Consider the following 17,621-nt stretch of genomic DNA (forward strand, 5'->3'; position numbering starts at 1 on the left):
GCATCTGCTGGAGTTTGTATAGGGAAACATGTGGAGATGTTTCTTTGCAAGTCTTGAAATGTATTTTCCATGTGACTTCAAATGGCAAGAAGTAAAAATACAGAAGAAATAATCAAAATAGGCGGTTATCCTGTCCTAGTTCTTCCAGAATATACCTGTGGTTACGTATAGATCATTATTTAGGTATTTTAACTTGTGGCACTGTGGTGTCCTTTAGAAGGGGAGGGGGGCAAGGGAGCTATATTTACATTGTTTTGTACTTTGTGAAAATAGTTTTGTGAAAATAGTTTTGTTTTTTAATCAGTTTGCAAATTAATGGAGAGTTTTGTTACCATACCAATATTCTGTGATCAACTAATTCTTTATTTTCCTTTTAAGTAATGAAAAACAAGCAAGCAAAATGTTTAAAAACAGTTTATTGATTTGAATTGTAGTTGAATAATTTTTTTTCTAATTATTTCTCTTAGTTTTTAAGCCTGTCACAGGGAGACTAAATGGAATTTGTCTGTGAAAAATGTAGATAATTTTTCTTTTTCACCAAATACAAAAAATTCTGAAAATGCCTCTGTGGAGAAAGGGCATTATGTATCAAGCTTTCCATAACTTGATGAGGAATGAAAAAATCATGTAGTGCTCCTTTTCAACTATGTGTTATGACAAGAATTAGTTAAAAAAGAAGAAATTATTGTATTATTGCTAATTATTTTATGGCAACATTGTTTGAATAATACAGAGATTTCTTTCTAAACTATGCAAGGTTTAGTAGTTCATTGCTTGTAGCTTCCTAAGTTAAACTATATGGTTGAATAATGTGTAGACAAAAGTAATAGTATATAAAGTATAGAGAATTAGGGATAGCGTTTTGAACAATTAATTCTTTTTCATTTAAGCCAGCCTCATTACACCAAAACAGTAGTTCTGGTTCTGGCTAAGAAGTCTCACAGCGTGTAGTTTAGCAAGTGCCCTGAATTTAAGATTTAAGTTTTATGAAGTTTATTGCTGCTAAAGACTTACCCACCAAGCTTGTCAAGCATTAGTTCTTTGTGCATTTGCTTTCATTTGTACTGAGCACAGTTCCTGAGGAACACTTCTGTGAACATTAGTATTTTTTGTACTCTGACAATTTAAATCAGCTCATTCAGATCTTTCATAATTTCTTGCTGCTTCAAATATGAAGTTTGTGACATCTTGTGAAACTTCTCAAGATAGAAAAGGCTATTCCTGCCATTGATACACAAAAGATTCACCATCAATTTATTATGAAACCTCAAAGAAGGTGTTCCCTTCAGATTCCTTTGCTGATTACGATTTTATTTATCTCTGCAGGTCTCTCTGTCTGTCCCCTTTCTTCCCTTCTGGATTGTTTTTTAAACTTGCCTTACCTAATTTTCTGGAGGTTAGCAGAAGTTATGGTGTTTTTCCCGAAGTTTTCAGGACTCCTCAAGGGATTGACTTTCTGAATTAAGACATCATGGCTGCATCTCATGCCTTTATGAAAAGGAAAGCACTTCCTGGTAACTTCTGTAGACAAATTTATTTAGCACAGATCATCACATAATTGCTTGCATATAAAATATCTTCATTCTTTTTTTAAAAATTAATTCTAGAAAAGGCTCTCTAATGTGAACTTAAATACACTTTTCAAAGCCACTCAGATGCTTTTGCATCCTAGTATTCATTCTGCACATCTTAAATCGGTGTTATGAAAAGATACCCAAGTTGCAAATATGAGTTATCCTAGGTGTAAAGTAGCAGAATAGCTATGTTAGTCTGATGTTTTTGTGTTAATATTCCTGACTTCTTGTGAAAGATAGTAGAGCTCCTTGAATGCCATTCTGGCAGAACATTCTTCTATCCATTTCTGAGCTACCTATAGGGTTTTGTGCAGATATAACTTAGGTCTTACTTTCAAATATTACTTCAGTCTCACAAAAAGGCAACAGATTAATTACAATTTATTTTTTAAAATAATATTTTAAAATTAGGTTTTGGCTTCTATATTACTTGAAATGTTGATACTTGTTCAGTATTTAGTCTTTGTAAGGTCAATGATATTAGGTGGAATTGAAGACAGTAGTTAAAAAGCAAAGCTACCAATTAGATTGTTCATTAAAACCTGTGTCTCAGTCTGCAAACATGGTGTGGACACCAAGGCTCAACTATCACTAGGGACATAGCTGAAGCATCTGAGGAAAATTTGGTTAAAGTACTTACACTTCCTAGACAGTAAACAGAGAAAAGGGGCACCTTCAGAGTTTGGTTCAGCTGAACTAAGATCTGAATGCTCTTTGAAGTTGCCTGTGTCCCTTCAATGACTGTAGAAGAAGTCTGAGGTGACTGGGCTCCTAACTTAGGAGCCTCAGGTAAGTGTCAAAAAAAAATCATGCTTAGGAATATTGGTTTGAAATTAATATTTCTGCTGCTTATGTGCAGTATGTGGCTTTCTATTGATCACTTAGGAGAAAAAATATATTAAATGCATTAATTGAGAAACAATGGTCCAAATTACAGGTATCACAGATTAGGTCTGGCACCTCTTTGTATGTGTAATTTGAGTATAAATTAAAGGAGCATGAAATAAGTGTAGCCATGGCTTACATTTTACATTTTTTCCTAGGTTGTTACATTGCAAGTACAAAGTGTTTACTGTAGATGACACTACACCATAGATAATTTTATTGCTTCTGTTCAGGCTAAAAGTTTTTTAGCATTTTATATTTCAACATAAGTAAATGGGATTTCTTCTTTAAATGTTGGCCAGAAGACTGCTTTTCCAGTAGCACTGTCAGAATATTTTTAACTTGTAGATAAGAACAGACAAATAATATATGATATGCATGAAACATACACAGCTGGAATCCTTCATTATTGTTAAATATATTTTCCTGTTCCACCTGTGTAGAAATTGTCTTCAAATGCTCTTTAAAACAGATATTTAATTGTTTCCTAAAGTATGCTGGGCACATAATTTTTCAGTAATATAATTATCCACTGAGAAATTAAGGTAACCTGTACTTTTGATACATCTCATCTGTGTCTCCACTCATACTAGCTGTCAGAAGAGATACTCTGGAAGATATGGGATGATAGACACACCTCTGCTGGCCTTAATGATGGCTAGAATTAATATGTGATGATAGATGGCCAGAAGAAGCACATGTCTGGTAAACATAAGGAGAGGGCTCCTTAAGGGAGGTCATCTCCGCACCTGCCTGTAAACCAGAGTAGTGGTTTTTCTTAAATGTGATTCCATTGTGATGTTTAGTAGATATCTCTTAGAATATGTGTACAGTGAAAAGAAAGAAAAGGCTTTTTTACATAAGGGAAGTTGGTGTTGTAAGGTGTTGCACTCCCTCCTGCCTTAGCATTTGATCTCTTCTGTTACCATGCAGTAAACAACATTATTACACATAACAGTAATGTATCTTAGGTCTGCTCATGCGGCTGTTCTTAGTAGTTCCTGTTTTTTCATCTCCTCTGTTTCTGATACACTGAGGAAGAGAAGCATGTACCTTTATGCCTGATCAGCAGACCATTTTCAGGTCTGAGTTCTGGGGACTGGGATTTTCCTGTTACATTAAGTCACTTGGCAAGGGCTTGTGCAGAGATGAGTCAGCCCCTTTAAGCAGAGAGCATTTGAGTAAAGTACAGGTAAAACAAGCATAGATTAAATCCTACTACACAGCAGCTGTCTTACTGATTGGTAAGTCCAACCAAGAAACTCAGAGGCCTCAGTGCCCATGCAGCTTAATTAAATCTTCCTAGAACATTTCATCTGTGCTTCAGGCTCTGTCCTTCTAAACAGACACATTTCAGGCCCAGGAATGCTCTGGCCAGTGATAAATTTTACACCCTTAGAGATTAAAAGATCAGAAGCCCAATTTTCTCTCAGAGTTTTGCTTTTAAATAAGTTTTCCTAAGATACTTGATATTTGCATCTTGTTAATGATTTGTGCTGGTATAAGAAGCATTTTTTTTAAAACTTCTTATTTAGTGCAAGTTCTGTGGGAGCAAATCTTAAGTCTGATAATTGGCTTGGAAAAGCAGGTGAGAGGCTGAATATCACCACAGGCATGGAAAGCATGGAGAGACCAGCTCCCATACCCAAGCATTTATGCCACCAGATTTAATTCCCTTTATTGAGGAATACTGGAGATGTGGCAGTGTCACTTAGCTCCAAATGCTCATTTCACTGTGATTATCTCTCACAGAGCATCCATGTTTGTCTACCCATAGAGCATAGCAACCATTTATAATGCAAGACGTTTTTTTTTTTGGTGGAGGATGGGGATAATGCATGTAGGCCCAAAATACTGACCAATAAATTGTTTTCTCTTATAATGCCTGTAGTTGAATGCTGAAAGTACAGTTTGCATACCTGTTTTTATTGTAAACCCTACAGGACACTCAAGCTCTAGTTTTCATTGATAGCAATTAATTTGTAGAAGGTGAATATTAACATTTTAAAAACCTGAATTGGTCTACATATAATCATTTTCAAGCATGTCTTATAAGTTAATAAAGTAAATATATTGTAGTCTGACTTCATTTTTTGTGAAGCAAATTGTGCCTGACAGCCTATAGAATGATAAATTCATTGTGTTTAGGAAGCTGTTTGCAGCACAGACATTTCAAGAATTCTTTAAAACACGTGATAATACTGAATCTTATTCAGTTGGAGTGATTGAAGATTTTTGAAATTGGTTTATTGGGAATTATCTCATATATATATATATATATATATATATATACACAGATATATATATATGTTAAATCTCTGTCTTGCACGTATGGACTCAGTACTTAATAACTCTCTGGAATAGTGAGTTAATATATTTTTCCATATATTTTTGAGGTTCACTTTGTCCATTTCACTTGTCTTTTTTAAACTTTTAGTATAAAATTGGACATAAACAATATTTTTAAATGCATCTCAAAAAATTTCTTCTTATGAGAAATGAACATGAATATTGATTTTATGTAATCCTGGGTGGCCCTGTCATTGTAGATGTCTAAAACTACCCTACCTGGCCTATCTGGTGCCATTCCACAAGTTGTGTGATGTATCAGTCAACCTTGTGCTGACAGCTTAAAACTCTGATGTGTCTGGGATGACACCATACACCTGTGTTTGGACAGCAGAATCACTCCTGAAGTGACTATTGTATTAGGGGCTCCTCTATAAAAATGTACCCCTGAGGCACTGAAGAGTCATGTTGCAGTGGGTTTGTGATGGCTAAGCAGGTTGTCAGCAATCAAGAAAGTTGACATCGGTGTGGTGGTTTTTTTTCTGACTTTCCCTCTCTGGACCTTGACCTTTTTCTGTCCTTTTTGTCTGGTGTTCCTGTTCTTCCTCATTATTAGAGCAGGCACCCTTGGTGCATATGCTGGAGCCCATAGAGGAGCTTTCAGAAGAGGAAAAAGGTAATGACTGATTCAGCTCAAAATATGCTGGCATGTGTTTCTTGAAAACAAAAAATATTATTTGATACCTACAGTATTTTTCATTGTATTTCATTATATTTGTGAGATTTGGGTGGGAATATTGTTTGTGTCAGTCTCCTGTTTGCTATTGCTTATAAATATTGTGATTTCCTTATCTAAGTTCAATGTTTTTATGAAGATCTGGCTAATTTCTTAAAGCAGTCACATTCTATATGTCTAAAGGGATTTGAACTAAGCAGAGCAAAAATGATGGGGAAAAGCCCCTGACTAGGAAATTTTTTTGTGCTGACACGATGGCAATATAAGCTCACTCCCTTTTTAAACTCTACATAAGCGGATAAAGAGTTCAGGTGGAAGGAGGTTGATGGTGGAGGTTGGAGCTGCCACCTTTCATGAATGCATCACAGATACTTTTACAAGTAATCTGACTTGCACCTACCCATAAGGAGCTACAGCTCCAGCCAGGGTTGTGCAATTCAGAGTAAAGTTGCATAGCCCAGCATTGGCAGCTCTTGTGCCTCTTCTGAGGAGACCTTGGAGAAAGCCACATTTACAGTGACAGAACAGAAAGCACTGGTTCATCCTGCATGGTGTTCTTCTCCTGAAGGCAGCTAATAGTACCTTAGGTGAAACGCCAAATAAAAATCTCTTCTGTGTGTGAAAATCAAAATCAGTCTTGAGCCCTACAGCCAGTGAGTTTAAATTTCAAAGAAATGATGCTGTTTTGAAAACAAAATTGTTGTTTGAATACGTCTATGTGTTGGGAGGTTTCCCCAGGGAAAATCCAGTGCCTATGAACAATCTGAAATAAAGACTGTTTGCATTTTTGACGTTCCTTCTGCTGTTTCTCTTGCTTGCCATCTTCTCTCTTGATGGATTGTCTTTGTTTCTTCTGCTGTGCCTAAAGGCATGGCCTAAAGTGCATAAGAGAAAAGAAAGAATGCAGTCTGAAAAGATAGACCAAGATTTTTTTGGTTTTGATGACAGTCATTTGTAAGGGAGAGTGTGAAAATTCTTGACTCATAACATCATTTTCTAGGATTATGTAGGAGCTGAGACAGTGGACCAGATGTAAAGTCCCTTGTCTCAAAAGTTAAATCTAGTATTTGGAGATGAATAAGAAAACAGTCCCTTAAATAATTGCTCTGGCAAAGAGGATTTGGCTTGAGTTAATTAGCAAGAATTAATATTGTCATTAATTAGGATAATGCTGGATAGTCTTGTTACCCTTATTAGTATTTAGCAATTAGGAATTTAAAAATTAGTTTAAATGTATCTATTTTTTGTAAGGATTAACATTGGAAAGAGATAGGATTTTCAGAAGGCTCCTGGGAGCCTTCCACTTTAAAATGTCTCATTTATGGCTTTCTGGGAGGATTTTGTACTGCATAATGCCATCTTGTCCTGAATGGGGATAGTCAGATAGCCCTGTGTTTCCTCAAGACCAATAGTTTGCCTCTTCTAGGACTCAGTTCTCCAGATAAATCAGTTTTAATGTCATCTCTGTCAGGAACTGAGTTGTCCACACAGTTCCCAAAACCACATGAGATTTCAGCCTGATTATGTCCTCTTCAACACAGATCTAATAGTATGGCAGATGGACTCTCTTTCAGTTTTCAATATCTATAGTTCTTTCCAGGACCCCATGGGAAGCCAGTTTCTCAAAACTGCCTAATTTGTCATTTGTGCATCTTGAGGTTTTTTTGTCTCCTCTTTGGGGTGCTTGTCTTTCCCTTAAAGAAAAATGAAAATTAAATGGAACTGCTTTCTAATAAGCTGTCGTTGTTTACAAATAGAAAAAGAGGCACATTTGTTTAAAAATACAATATTTGAAAGTCACAATATGGAATTATGCCTTCATTCCTGTGCTTGTCTATTGGGTAGCAGATGACTTTGCTGCCCTTTAAGGCATACTGGGAAGAGACAAACTCCTGCCCAAGATTTTCCTGTTATTTCAGGGGAGTTGGGAGTGTGGTTTACAGCATGCTTTCCTGGGATGTTCTATACCCTTAGCCAGCTCTGCTGGCCACTGCCAGACAGAAGCAGCCATCATGGTTCCACAGATTATTGCTTCATTTACTTTAAGTGGCATTCAGTAAAATTTTGTCTTGCCAGTGACAGTTTACAGACAGGTTCTAAATGGGTGTGATTTGCTTCTTTACTTTCCTGTATGACCCAATAATACTTTGGCCTAATTTAAATGTCAGTCTTCATTTTAGATAGAAGAATATGTCTAGATGATTCTTTATTGCTTGCATAAGAGTTTTTTATTGACATAAGTGTCATTGTTGACACTTAAAGCAAGGGAAAGAGATAGGAACTTCTTTGTCTGGTTTTAAGCATGTATGATGTCACAGACGTGCATTGAAGAAAACACGACACTGAACTTTGTCCTTGAAAGATTTTTGAAGATGACTATTATCCATCATGTATTTTCTGTGAAACAGTCTGCCTCAGACAAGGTTTTGTCTTTACCAAGACTTTTGAAAGTGTTAGAACTTTGCAAAGGTTTCGTTTCAGTAGATGATTTTATCGGAGAATGTCATGTTGCTTGAAGCTTTTTTTAAGAAAAAGTTTGTAGTATTCTTGTTCTGATTCCTGCTAGAATTCAGCTTTTCTTTGAAATACCACGTTTAGAGAACTTAAGTATCAGAAGATAGTCTCTCTTTATTATCAGAAGCTTTCAAGAACAATGCTAAAAATAAAGATCTTTGTTCCCAAATATTCAGTGCTGTATCTTTACAGTGATTCTGTAATGAGCAATAAGATACTTGTGGTGGTGAGTACAATGTGCAGAGGTACAAATTCCAAGTGAGCTGGCTTTTGTAAGCTTTTTTGTAAACATTTTTGAAAATGACACAATTCCAGGTAGATAAAAAGTGCACATGTAGGTCTGTGCTGGTTCTAAAGAACGCATGCTTAAGTGCAGTTTTTAATTGTCTCGTGTAATGTGGATTTTAAAAATTTCTCTTAACAGCATTTTTCCTTCTTATTTCAGAAATTGAGAAAATTGATCTAAAACCAGACAGAAGTAAGCACTATTTAATAAATGCTCTGAAGTCTGATCCTTCTTTAACTAAAGAATTGCGAGTTGTTTTGGAGCAAGCTCTGGAGGAGAAGCTGGAATCCTTGGGAATTAAAGCAGTAAGATATTGAATTATTTAAAAGAAGGGTAATCTTTGTACCACTTTTCTTCTGTTCTCTTTCACTCCTGTTTCACTCACTACAGTTCTCAACCTATAAAATCCAAAGCTAAATTTCCGTGTTTTAAATAACTGTAATTCCTTAACCAGTAACCTGAGGGGATGCCCATCAAATTACAGCTGTGGAGGATATGGCTACGCTTGTAAGCAATGTTACCAACTTCTGTGATTTTTCTACAAGCTTTGTGATATCTGAAGTCTAAAAGAGTGTTTACAATACAATTTGTTTCCTTAGGGTGTTCGTGGAATATCAAGTGATCGCTTAAATAAAATTTTGCGAGCTATTGAATATGCCAGAGAACGCAAAGGGAAGCATGAGCCCGCCATTCAAGGAATTCGAGAGCGCCTTGAACGTCAAGTTGGCCTTCGGGTTGAAGAGAGATCATTATCTTCTAGCAGATCTGATGCCTGTGCTCATCTTCCTGGCGAAGGTTACAGTGCATTTTGGGCCTTATTTCATTGCCTTACATTTTATAACTGCTGTTTAAAGTTTTATTTGACAACATTTCTGTATAGCTGCTTTCCTGCTTTTCCATGTCAACATTCTATATAGTTATGGCCAACTAAACTGTTTTCTTTAAAGGGTTCTTGACATGGTGTTTAACAGGAAATATCTTAGCTCTGACAAGATACATAGTGTTGTGTTGGGAGTGTAGTGCTTTGGAAGCAAATAAACCCCCTTGCTTTCCAGCTGGTCCTCACACATCTGAATGGCTGAATATGGCTGTGCTCAATTTCTGATTTTAGCCAATTCAACATTTGAAGTCTGATCATGTTCCCAGGTGCACCAGTCATATGGGTCACAGTCTGAGTCTGGTCTCGTTTTGTGATCCCAGATTCGCCAACAGTGACGCCTTAGCCTCAATCCCTCTTCCCTGGCTGACTGCAGTAATGAGGGTCATCCAGCCTTTGCCTGATAACCTACCACCCCCTCAGCATGCCATCATGGCCACGTAATCCCTTAGCTACACATCTCTTGGCTACACATCTCATGGAAGTCCCTTCATCATGTATCTCATCGCTGCAGGCCTCGTTCCGACATTATGCACCCCGTGACTACAGAAACACCTTCAATTTGGTGCCCCTATCACACCTGTTTAATGGATTTTTGGGGGGCCTCTGTAGAGCAATTGCTCATACCTCTCCCCCACACCTTTCATTATACCACACCCAGACTGTATATGTTTCTGACAGATCATTATCCAGATTTTTATGTCTATGATAAAAACAAAACATATTAGAGTCAGGATGAACATAGCAACAGCAGGATGAAGTAGTTTATTGAAAATTCTTCTAGCTGTGAGTGACCATCTGAAGAGGGAGTCCGACCACTGATGCTGTCCATCTTCCTTCTTACTGTATTCTTAATGAGGTCCTAAGTCAAATTGATTAAATGCTACCAGGACTGAAATTCCCTATCAAATTCAGTGGCATTGAGGTCACCTTTCTAATTTCAGTGGGCAAAGTGCCCTCATCTCCTTCCCTTATATTTGCTGTCACAGTAAATTTCCCAAGTGAGAAGTGTGGAGGAATTAATGTTGCACTCTAGTTACCGTAGTTATTAGCTTCCATAGATAGAAGTGAGGGTCTCTACCCTGCAGGTCGAGCTTGTTGATGTGTGAACCAAATTTGGTTCATGATGGCAATAGTTGCTTCTACAACAAGGATAAGGAGTCCTCAGATTATTAACTTGATCTTCAGTGAAGATGTGCTGGCATCATTCTCAGTATCATTTCTGGAAAATGAAGGCAATACAGCTTTCATTGGGGTTTGTCCAGACAGGTTATTCCTTAGTGGCTCAACTTGTTTAATGGCTTGGACTAATGATGAAAGTCCCTTTTCCAGCTCAGAATATCTCTGTTCTGTCTCTTTCAATGCAGTTGGGCTGAATCTCTCTGGTCCATCAGGGCCAGTGTGAAACAGGCTGCAGTGCCATGTTGTCAGCAGAATCCCATTCTGCTGTAATAGGGTCCCTGGGGGGGTTGTGGGACCAAGCTCCAGAGCTGCTTCATGTGTTGCTCAGTCCACTCCCATGACTCCCTTTTTGAGCAAACTGTACAAGGGATGGGCAATAATAGAGAAACCAGGGATGTTTGCACCAATATCCTAGATTTCCCATTAACTGTTGTAATTCCTCTAATATAGACAGATTCTACCTATGCTCTGTTTTTCCAAGGTATCAGAAGCAGCTCCATTAATCTATCAGGCTCTGAGGAACTTAACCTCCTTTGTGCCCTTGACACTTGGATGTAGGAATGTCTAAACCTAAGGCTGTTAACCCATTCTTCCCCTTTTCTGCTGCACACACAACCTCCATGGCACCTTCTCTACTTGGTATTGTATTGCTGTGTTGCAAAAGTGTAACTACAGCCCCCACACCAGGTGCATGAACAGTCTGTTAACCCTAGGTCTGGTCACATTCCCAAGAGCCAGTCTATCAAAATATGTGGTTTTTTGGATTGCCAGGAGTATATATACACACATATTACACATACATATGTGTATACATACACACATGTATATATACATACATCTGTACACACACATATATATATATACATTTGTATATATGTTTATAAACATTAACTTTTGGTAGTTGTTTATAGCACTAACAATACAATTGCAATCACAAGCTTAATTTCCTGGGTCAAAATGCTTGGCATAGCCAAGGATTAAATTATGAAATGTGTCTGATCTCTGAGGACCCGCTGTAAAGCAAAGGGGTTTATTTTTTTCCAAATTGCTGCACTTTTTAACCCAAATCATGGTAACTCTGAATTGCTTGGAAGAAAAGAATTGCATTTTTTCTTTTTTTTTTTTGTGAAACTATAGTCTGCAGCATTTTTAATTGTAGAAATTAAATGTGAAAGATATTGAATGTTGATTGTATGAATGACATAGATAACTTTTCTTGTAGAAAAACATAGGTGCCACCCATTGGGAATTTCCTCGCTTGCCACACCTCCAAAACCATCCAAGTGGTCTCCATCAGCTGTCCACCCACCTGGACAAAGAGCAGTCATCCCTGACTATAGTTCTACACCAAAGTAAGAGATGCTAATCTAAAAACACTCATCCCTCACATAACAGTACTATGTGTTTGGGGTTTTGTGGCTAATGTGAACATTTCCTCAATTGTAAGAATTGAGGAAAGAATTCACAAAACTTCCATATAAGCTTTATGCTTGCTATCAGTCTTGAAATAACTTGTCTCATTATTTTTAGCCCCAGGAAGATTCTTGGAAGTGGAGCTTCCAGAAAGACATCTAGCATCACGTATGTTTTGTTTCTTTGCCTTTTTGAAGACAAAATTTTTGTTGACATGTTTGCCACACAAAAACTATTATTAAGCTAATTCATAAACATTGTCTGGGCTGCATACAATCATTTTTTGATTTAAAGTGTTACTCCATTTGCGTGTGTTATTATAATCCCGGAAAGATAGCATGTTGTTCTTTTGGCACATGTATTCTTTGTTGTGGTTGAGAAAAAGATATTCAATAAGATCAATAACTTGGTTTAGTTTTTCTCTCAGATGCTTTTTCTGACTGTGTTAATAGCATTTAGAGACTTATTGATATTTTCATAGTGCAGCCAAAATGAAATACAATATTCATGTTCCGTTCACAACAGATGCATTACTTTGACACTTCCTGCAATGAAAAATTCCCACATCTAACTGTTGTCACAAGAGACTTTCTGTGGCACAGATTCCTTGACCCTGAAATTTGCTCTACCTGCTGATGCATGAAAGCCCATCTGTGTTTGCCTGGCAAGACTTGTTTTATATTGGTCTCTTGTTTTGTAAAGATGGTTGCGTAAATGGAAAGAGTCATGTGTGTATAAGAGAGTATTTGGGATAACTTTCTGAATTTAATTAGCAGCGTGATTTCTTTTAATTTTTTCTTTTAAATAGTTAAAATTTAGGGGAGATTCTGTCATTTTGCACTAGGAAAAATGCATATTATTGGAAAGGAAAATGCAAGGAAGCCTAAACGTGTATGCGTTGATGCACGCACTGAAACCCAGTAAGTGCTCATGTTGCATGTGGTTTTCCCTAGAACACCACCATTCAGTTCAGAGGAAGAAGCTGATGAAGATGATATGAAACAGTCTGATGTAGCACCAGAGGCATTGCAAAAGCAGTCAAAACCATCAAGCAGCATAGTCCATGCTTTTCAGAAGCCTTTTGGCAAAAGCAATGGGGATGGGATGGAGGAAAATGGACCTCAAGAAACCGGAACACCTGCCAAAACTTCCAAAGGTTTTTCACTGCATTTGTATATGGATGTTGTAACAGCTGTGCATGATTTTGCATTTCATGGTAATATTTCTGTGTTAGAAAACATAGTGAAGGCAGACTACCTAGTCCTGATTGTATATATATACATAGGTAAACACTTTATGTTTTTGCTAATGTGCTTCTGTTAATAAATTACTTAAAGATGTGTATCATGCTCTTTATACAAATGCAGGAAGAGACACAATCTTTGTCTCAGAGAGACATCTTTTATTTATTTTTACTCTGGGGAAGATTTCTAGAGGGTTTACAGTAAAGTTTTCCCTCCTTGCAAATGGAAACTGTCAATTTAATTTTTTTCTGAATTTTAGGAACAGTTATTCAAAAACTGACCAAACAAGTTGGAGAGAGTCTTTCTAACCATGGAAGTAAGAACAAACCAGCTGGAGGAATTAATGTTGCACAGGCATTTACTAAGAAAGAAGGCGTGAAAGAACTAAAGGTATTGCTTTTAATATGCAGCATTATTACATTCAGTAATTGAACTATATGTATGTTGAATTTTTTTTCACACTGAAATCATCTTGATGCAACAAAGAACTTAATTCTCCAAGACAGCTTTGGAATTACAGCCAAGTAGTCTTTTTGGGTACACCTGCACTGCTGCATAGAGAGGATGATAGCAAGGGACCAGTGGCAAGTTATTTCATCCACACTGCTTTTTTGGCTTATACCTTGATCTGTTTGGATCACTACAGGTCAAAGTTTGGCCATGGTATCAATTTTATCTTCTATTCCAGCAGCATAGAGAGTCCTTCTTTACTTGTTTTCCTAGTGTCTTGTTTGGAGGAAAAAAGGAATTTGCTTGTCTAACATTTAAAAACATTATTTCAAGAGCTTTATCTGATATGGGTCTCTTAAATACGTTTTAATGAGAGGACAAATTCCATAGGTCTTTGTTCTGCATCAATCCACAATCACTAACTGCTTTAGAGTGCATCAGATCTGTTGCTGTCCATTGAGCATGGCCTGTGTTCACCAGCAGAATTCTAACACAATGGATTCTTTACTCCTCAGGCTCCTAAGGTCCTGGTCTTCTCCTCGGTTTAGAGTTCTGTAATTGGTAAACCATTTTGCTGCAATTTGGGGTCTTTGTCTGAACAGTTTTTAAAAGGAACAAAAGTTACTCCAAATGAGAAGTCAACAGCAGATAGTGATTTTATTTCAGTTTGAGTAGTTGTTACTAGATTGAAGTAGACAGACAGGTACCAGTTCTAGCATTCAGTACAACATTTTTTCACTAAATTAGCAACTAATAATTACTGAGAATCCTGTTATCCATAATAAAACTGTTACCCTTGGGCTTCCTGATTGTGAGTTAAATCTGAAACTCATCACTCCCCCCAGAAACAGTGACACTTCTATTTCATTTTCCAGAAAGGAGTGATTGTCCTAATCAACTTCGGCCATGAGGATGGCATAATCACATTTAGCCTGTATCCTTGTAATTGCCATTGATTACACCTAAGTTGTTCATTGACTATGTGGGAGCTGCAAATTGCACCAGACAAAATTATCAATGCAGACATGACTATTACAGCGCAATTTTTTATCTAGCATTATTTCCAAATTCTTTGTAGTGTCAAATTTTTCAAGACCACAAAGTGTTCACAGTTAAATTGCCAGGATGATTTTGTAAGGATCTTTAGATGGTGAGCCATTGTGTTCAGGAATCTGGGCTTCAAGGGTAAAGACCTGTAGCAAAATAAATCTCAAAACGTATGTTTTTAAAATGCCATGGTTTTCACTGATAATCTCCCTTCCCACATCTCTCAAGCCCCTGAACCTTAAGGCAAGGATTGGAGGAATGAAAGCCCTCCTATTGTTGTAGAAGGATGAGTTTGAGATTCCCAGAGTCGCCTGAATTTATATAAATCCATGGGACTCGGTGAGATGCTTCCCAGGGTCCTAAGGAGATTGGTTGATATAGTTGCCAAGCCATTCTTCCATAATAATTGAAAAGCCATCACAGCTGAGTGTAGTCTCTGATTGAAAAAAGTCTCTAATTGAAAATAAATCTATTTTTTTTAAAGTAAGAAGGAGAACCCTGGGATTAACTACTGGCCTGTTAATCTTACTTCTGTGCCCAGAAAGATCATGGAACAGATCCTTCTGGACAGAAAATTAGACTATAATGAGAAGCCAGTAGGTGTTGATTAGATATTAGGAAGAAATTCTTTACTGTGAGGGTGCAGCTTCTTACTGTGAGGCACTGGAACAGGTTACCCAAAGAAACTGTGGATGCCCCATCCCTGGAAGTGTTTAAGGTCAGGTTGGAGGGGGCTTTGAGCAACCTGGTCTAGTGGAAAGTTTTCCTGGCTATCGTGGGGGAGTTCAACTGCATGATCTTTGAAATCTCTTCCAACCCACATCTTTCCCTCATTTTATGAAAAATATTGTTGCTATGATTCATTTAGAATACATTGTGTCCCTGATGTATCTTGTGTGGACACCATGAGTTCAGAATAAGCTTATGAAACCAGGGCAGGCACTGCTACTTTTTTTTCTGCAGTCTTTACAGAAGAACCATCTTGTATACTTTAGTAATTATATGCATATATTTATGCCCATATTTATATATTTAATGTAGATGTCTTTATATAAGTCTTTGAGTTAATAAAACTGTTTAGCAGTTTTGATCGGTGCCATGTATTTACACTTGGTCAAAACTGAATTCTGTTTGAAGTTGACATGTTTATCTCTATTTTTTACTTTAACAATCATTTGGGACTTCTTGAATGTTCAAGGAAACTCTTCCTCCAGCATTTCTCAATATGTGACTGACTTTCCCATTACCACACCCTCCAAATGCAGATCATTTGAAACAGTGCAATAATGAATTCTGGTATGTTAATAATACAGCACACTGAGCAGATCTGTCAGTTTTTGAAAAACAGTTTGCAATGTTAAAATGGAGTTATGTTGCAAGATAAGCAGTACTGCAGTCTCTTACCCACTTTTGAGACACACAGCATGTTCATATTTGTTGATTTTTCTCTAGCGTATACATACCTTACATTGCTTTCTAATCGCATCTGAACCTTCCTTCTATGCAATGGAAGCACCATCTAGATCCTTACTGTAACACTGAAGACTCCAGTGAAATAAGGTTTTACCTTTGGGAGAAAACATTGTTTGCTTTCCACAGTTAAGCTCTCTAAAAACAACTCAAATCCATCAAACCACATTTGACTGAAAAATGGGGAAATTCTGTAGTTCTTCTTGCTAAAGCTGAATGAAGATATTTAGTTCTCAGGCAGATGAGGTAAGAGGACCATGGACTCGTTGCCTTCAGGTTCATCTGTCTGAATTGACTCTCATTTTGTTAACTTAGTATACAAATCCACCACTTAATTAAAATATGTTTGTACATGCTGACACTCAGTCTTGAGGGGAATGTATATTTAAAGTTTGAGCATCATGCAGTTTTTAAAATGTTCATTATTTAATTTTATCTTTAAATAAATTTGGTTTAAATTGAAAAGGCCTTTACTGCAATATTTTTTCCTAGTTTGACTATAGAATGCTTGTAAACTGCCACCTTGCGTGTCATATCTTTATTTTCATGTAAGTAATCTACATTCTAATGCTTAAGTGACTTTCATCTCACTGGAATATCCCAGAAAAAATAATTCTATTTAAAGGCTGGCATATAATACCTGAAAACAGAGGTTTATGCCAGATACAGAACTGGCAGAACTTGAAATGTTTGCAGTTCCTGACTTTAAAAAAAACCCAAACAACAAACCTCATTTAGTTTCGGAATAAAAACAGTGAATTTTTTCTTGTCCCTTTTAGCTCGCAGAAGCTGATGAAGATGATTGGGATATTTCATCAGTAGAAGAAGACATTTTATTGATGAAAGAGAACAGAGGTCAGAAGGCAATGACTGTTCAGAAAAACGAGGCCAGTGCTGCATCTGTGGTACATGCATGGGGCCTTCCCAAGAAGAGTGCACCAAAGGAGGAAGGTAATGTATTCATAAGGGACTGACCCACCTAGAGGAGGGTTAAGTACAGTGTATTACAAATTGTAATTCAATAGATGGTGTTTTGTAAGAAAAGAACAAGAAAACCTTTGTGTTTGGTTTCTTGCTATATAAATATCATGTTTTTATTATACTTAGTGGTACATAAACCACACAAACACATAAATACACAGAGATACCAACTTAAATTTGAGATTTTAAACCATAATATTATTGGACTTCAACATCATCTTAAAAATTAATCATCTGAGGTATTTTTTCTTTCCAAATTTAAGGGAGAAGGGAACTCCCTTTTTCTTGAGCATAATAACATTTCAGGTTTGTTCAAGGTATCTAACTGATTTACCAGGCTGAGATAAATATTTGAACTAGTGCTAAAGCAAAAGCCTCAATCTTTCATAGAATTTATATAGTAGTTTCTAACCTTAACATTTCAATATATGTAAAGGTTGAAGCTGTGTCAGTTACATAAGGATACTTCTGGTTATTTTTGAAGGGAAAGTAAGGTTGGCACTGACTGCTTGTCCTGTGCTTTATCTTCTGTGAGAGAAACAATCTACATGTTATCAACACTTGTCATTTGCTTACTGGTTGCAATTTGAGGCTTCCTGAAGTCCAAAGGTGTTTGCTCACATAGCATGTAATTTTATTTTATAGACAATGCAAAGCAAAAAAATCTCCAAAA

The 17,621-nt window shown here is 36.8% G+C and overlaps 1 protein-coding gene across 2 annotated transcripts in view; it reads left to right on the plus strand.

Annotated features, from left to right (window-relative positions):
* DZIP1 (DAZ interacting zinc finger protein 1) overlaps positions 1-17,621 on the plus strand; it is a 38,855-nt gene that overhangs the window by 19,988 nt on the left and 1,246 nt on the right. For both annotated transcript variants that reach the window (XM_030952626.1, XM_030952618.1), the window contains exons 13-19: positions 8,444-8,589; positions 8,884-9,079; positions 11,566-11,695; positions 11,874-11,924; positions 12,710-12,912; positions 13,260-13,390; positions 16,747-16,918. In XM_030952626.1, coding sequence (XP_030808486.1) covers positions 8,444-8,589; positions 8,884-9,079; positions 11,566-11,695; positions 11,874-11,924; positions 12,710-12,912; positions 13,260-13,390; positions 16,747-16,918 — 1,029 coding nt within the window. The remainder of the gene's footprint in view (positions 1-8,443; positions 8,590-8,883; positions 9,080-11,565; positions 11,696-11,873; positions 11,925-12,709; positions 12,913-13,259; positions 13,391-16,746; positions 16,919-17,621) is intronic.

This window comes from Camarhynchus parvulus, chromosome 1 (assembly GCF_901933205.1).
Source record: "Camarhynchus parvulus chromosome 1, STF_HiC, whole genome shotgun sequence".
Lineage (NCBI taxonomy): Eukaryota > Metazoa > Chordata > Aves > Passeriformes > Thraupidae > Camarhynchus > Camarhynchus parvulus.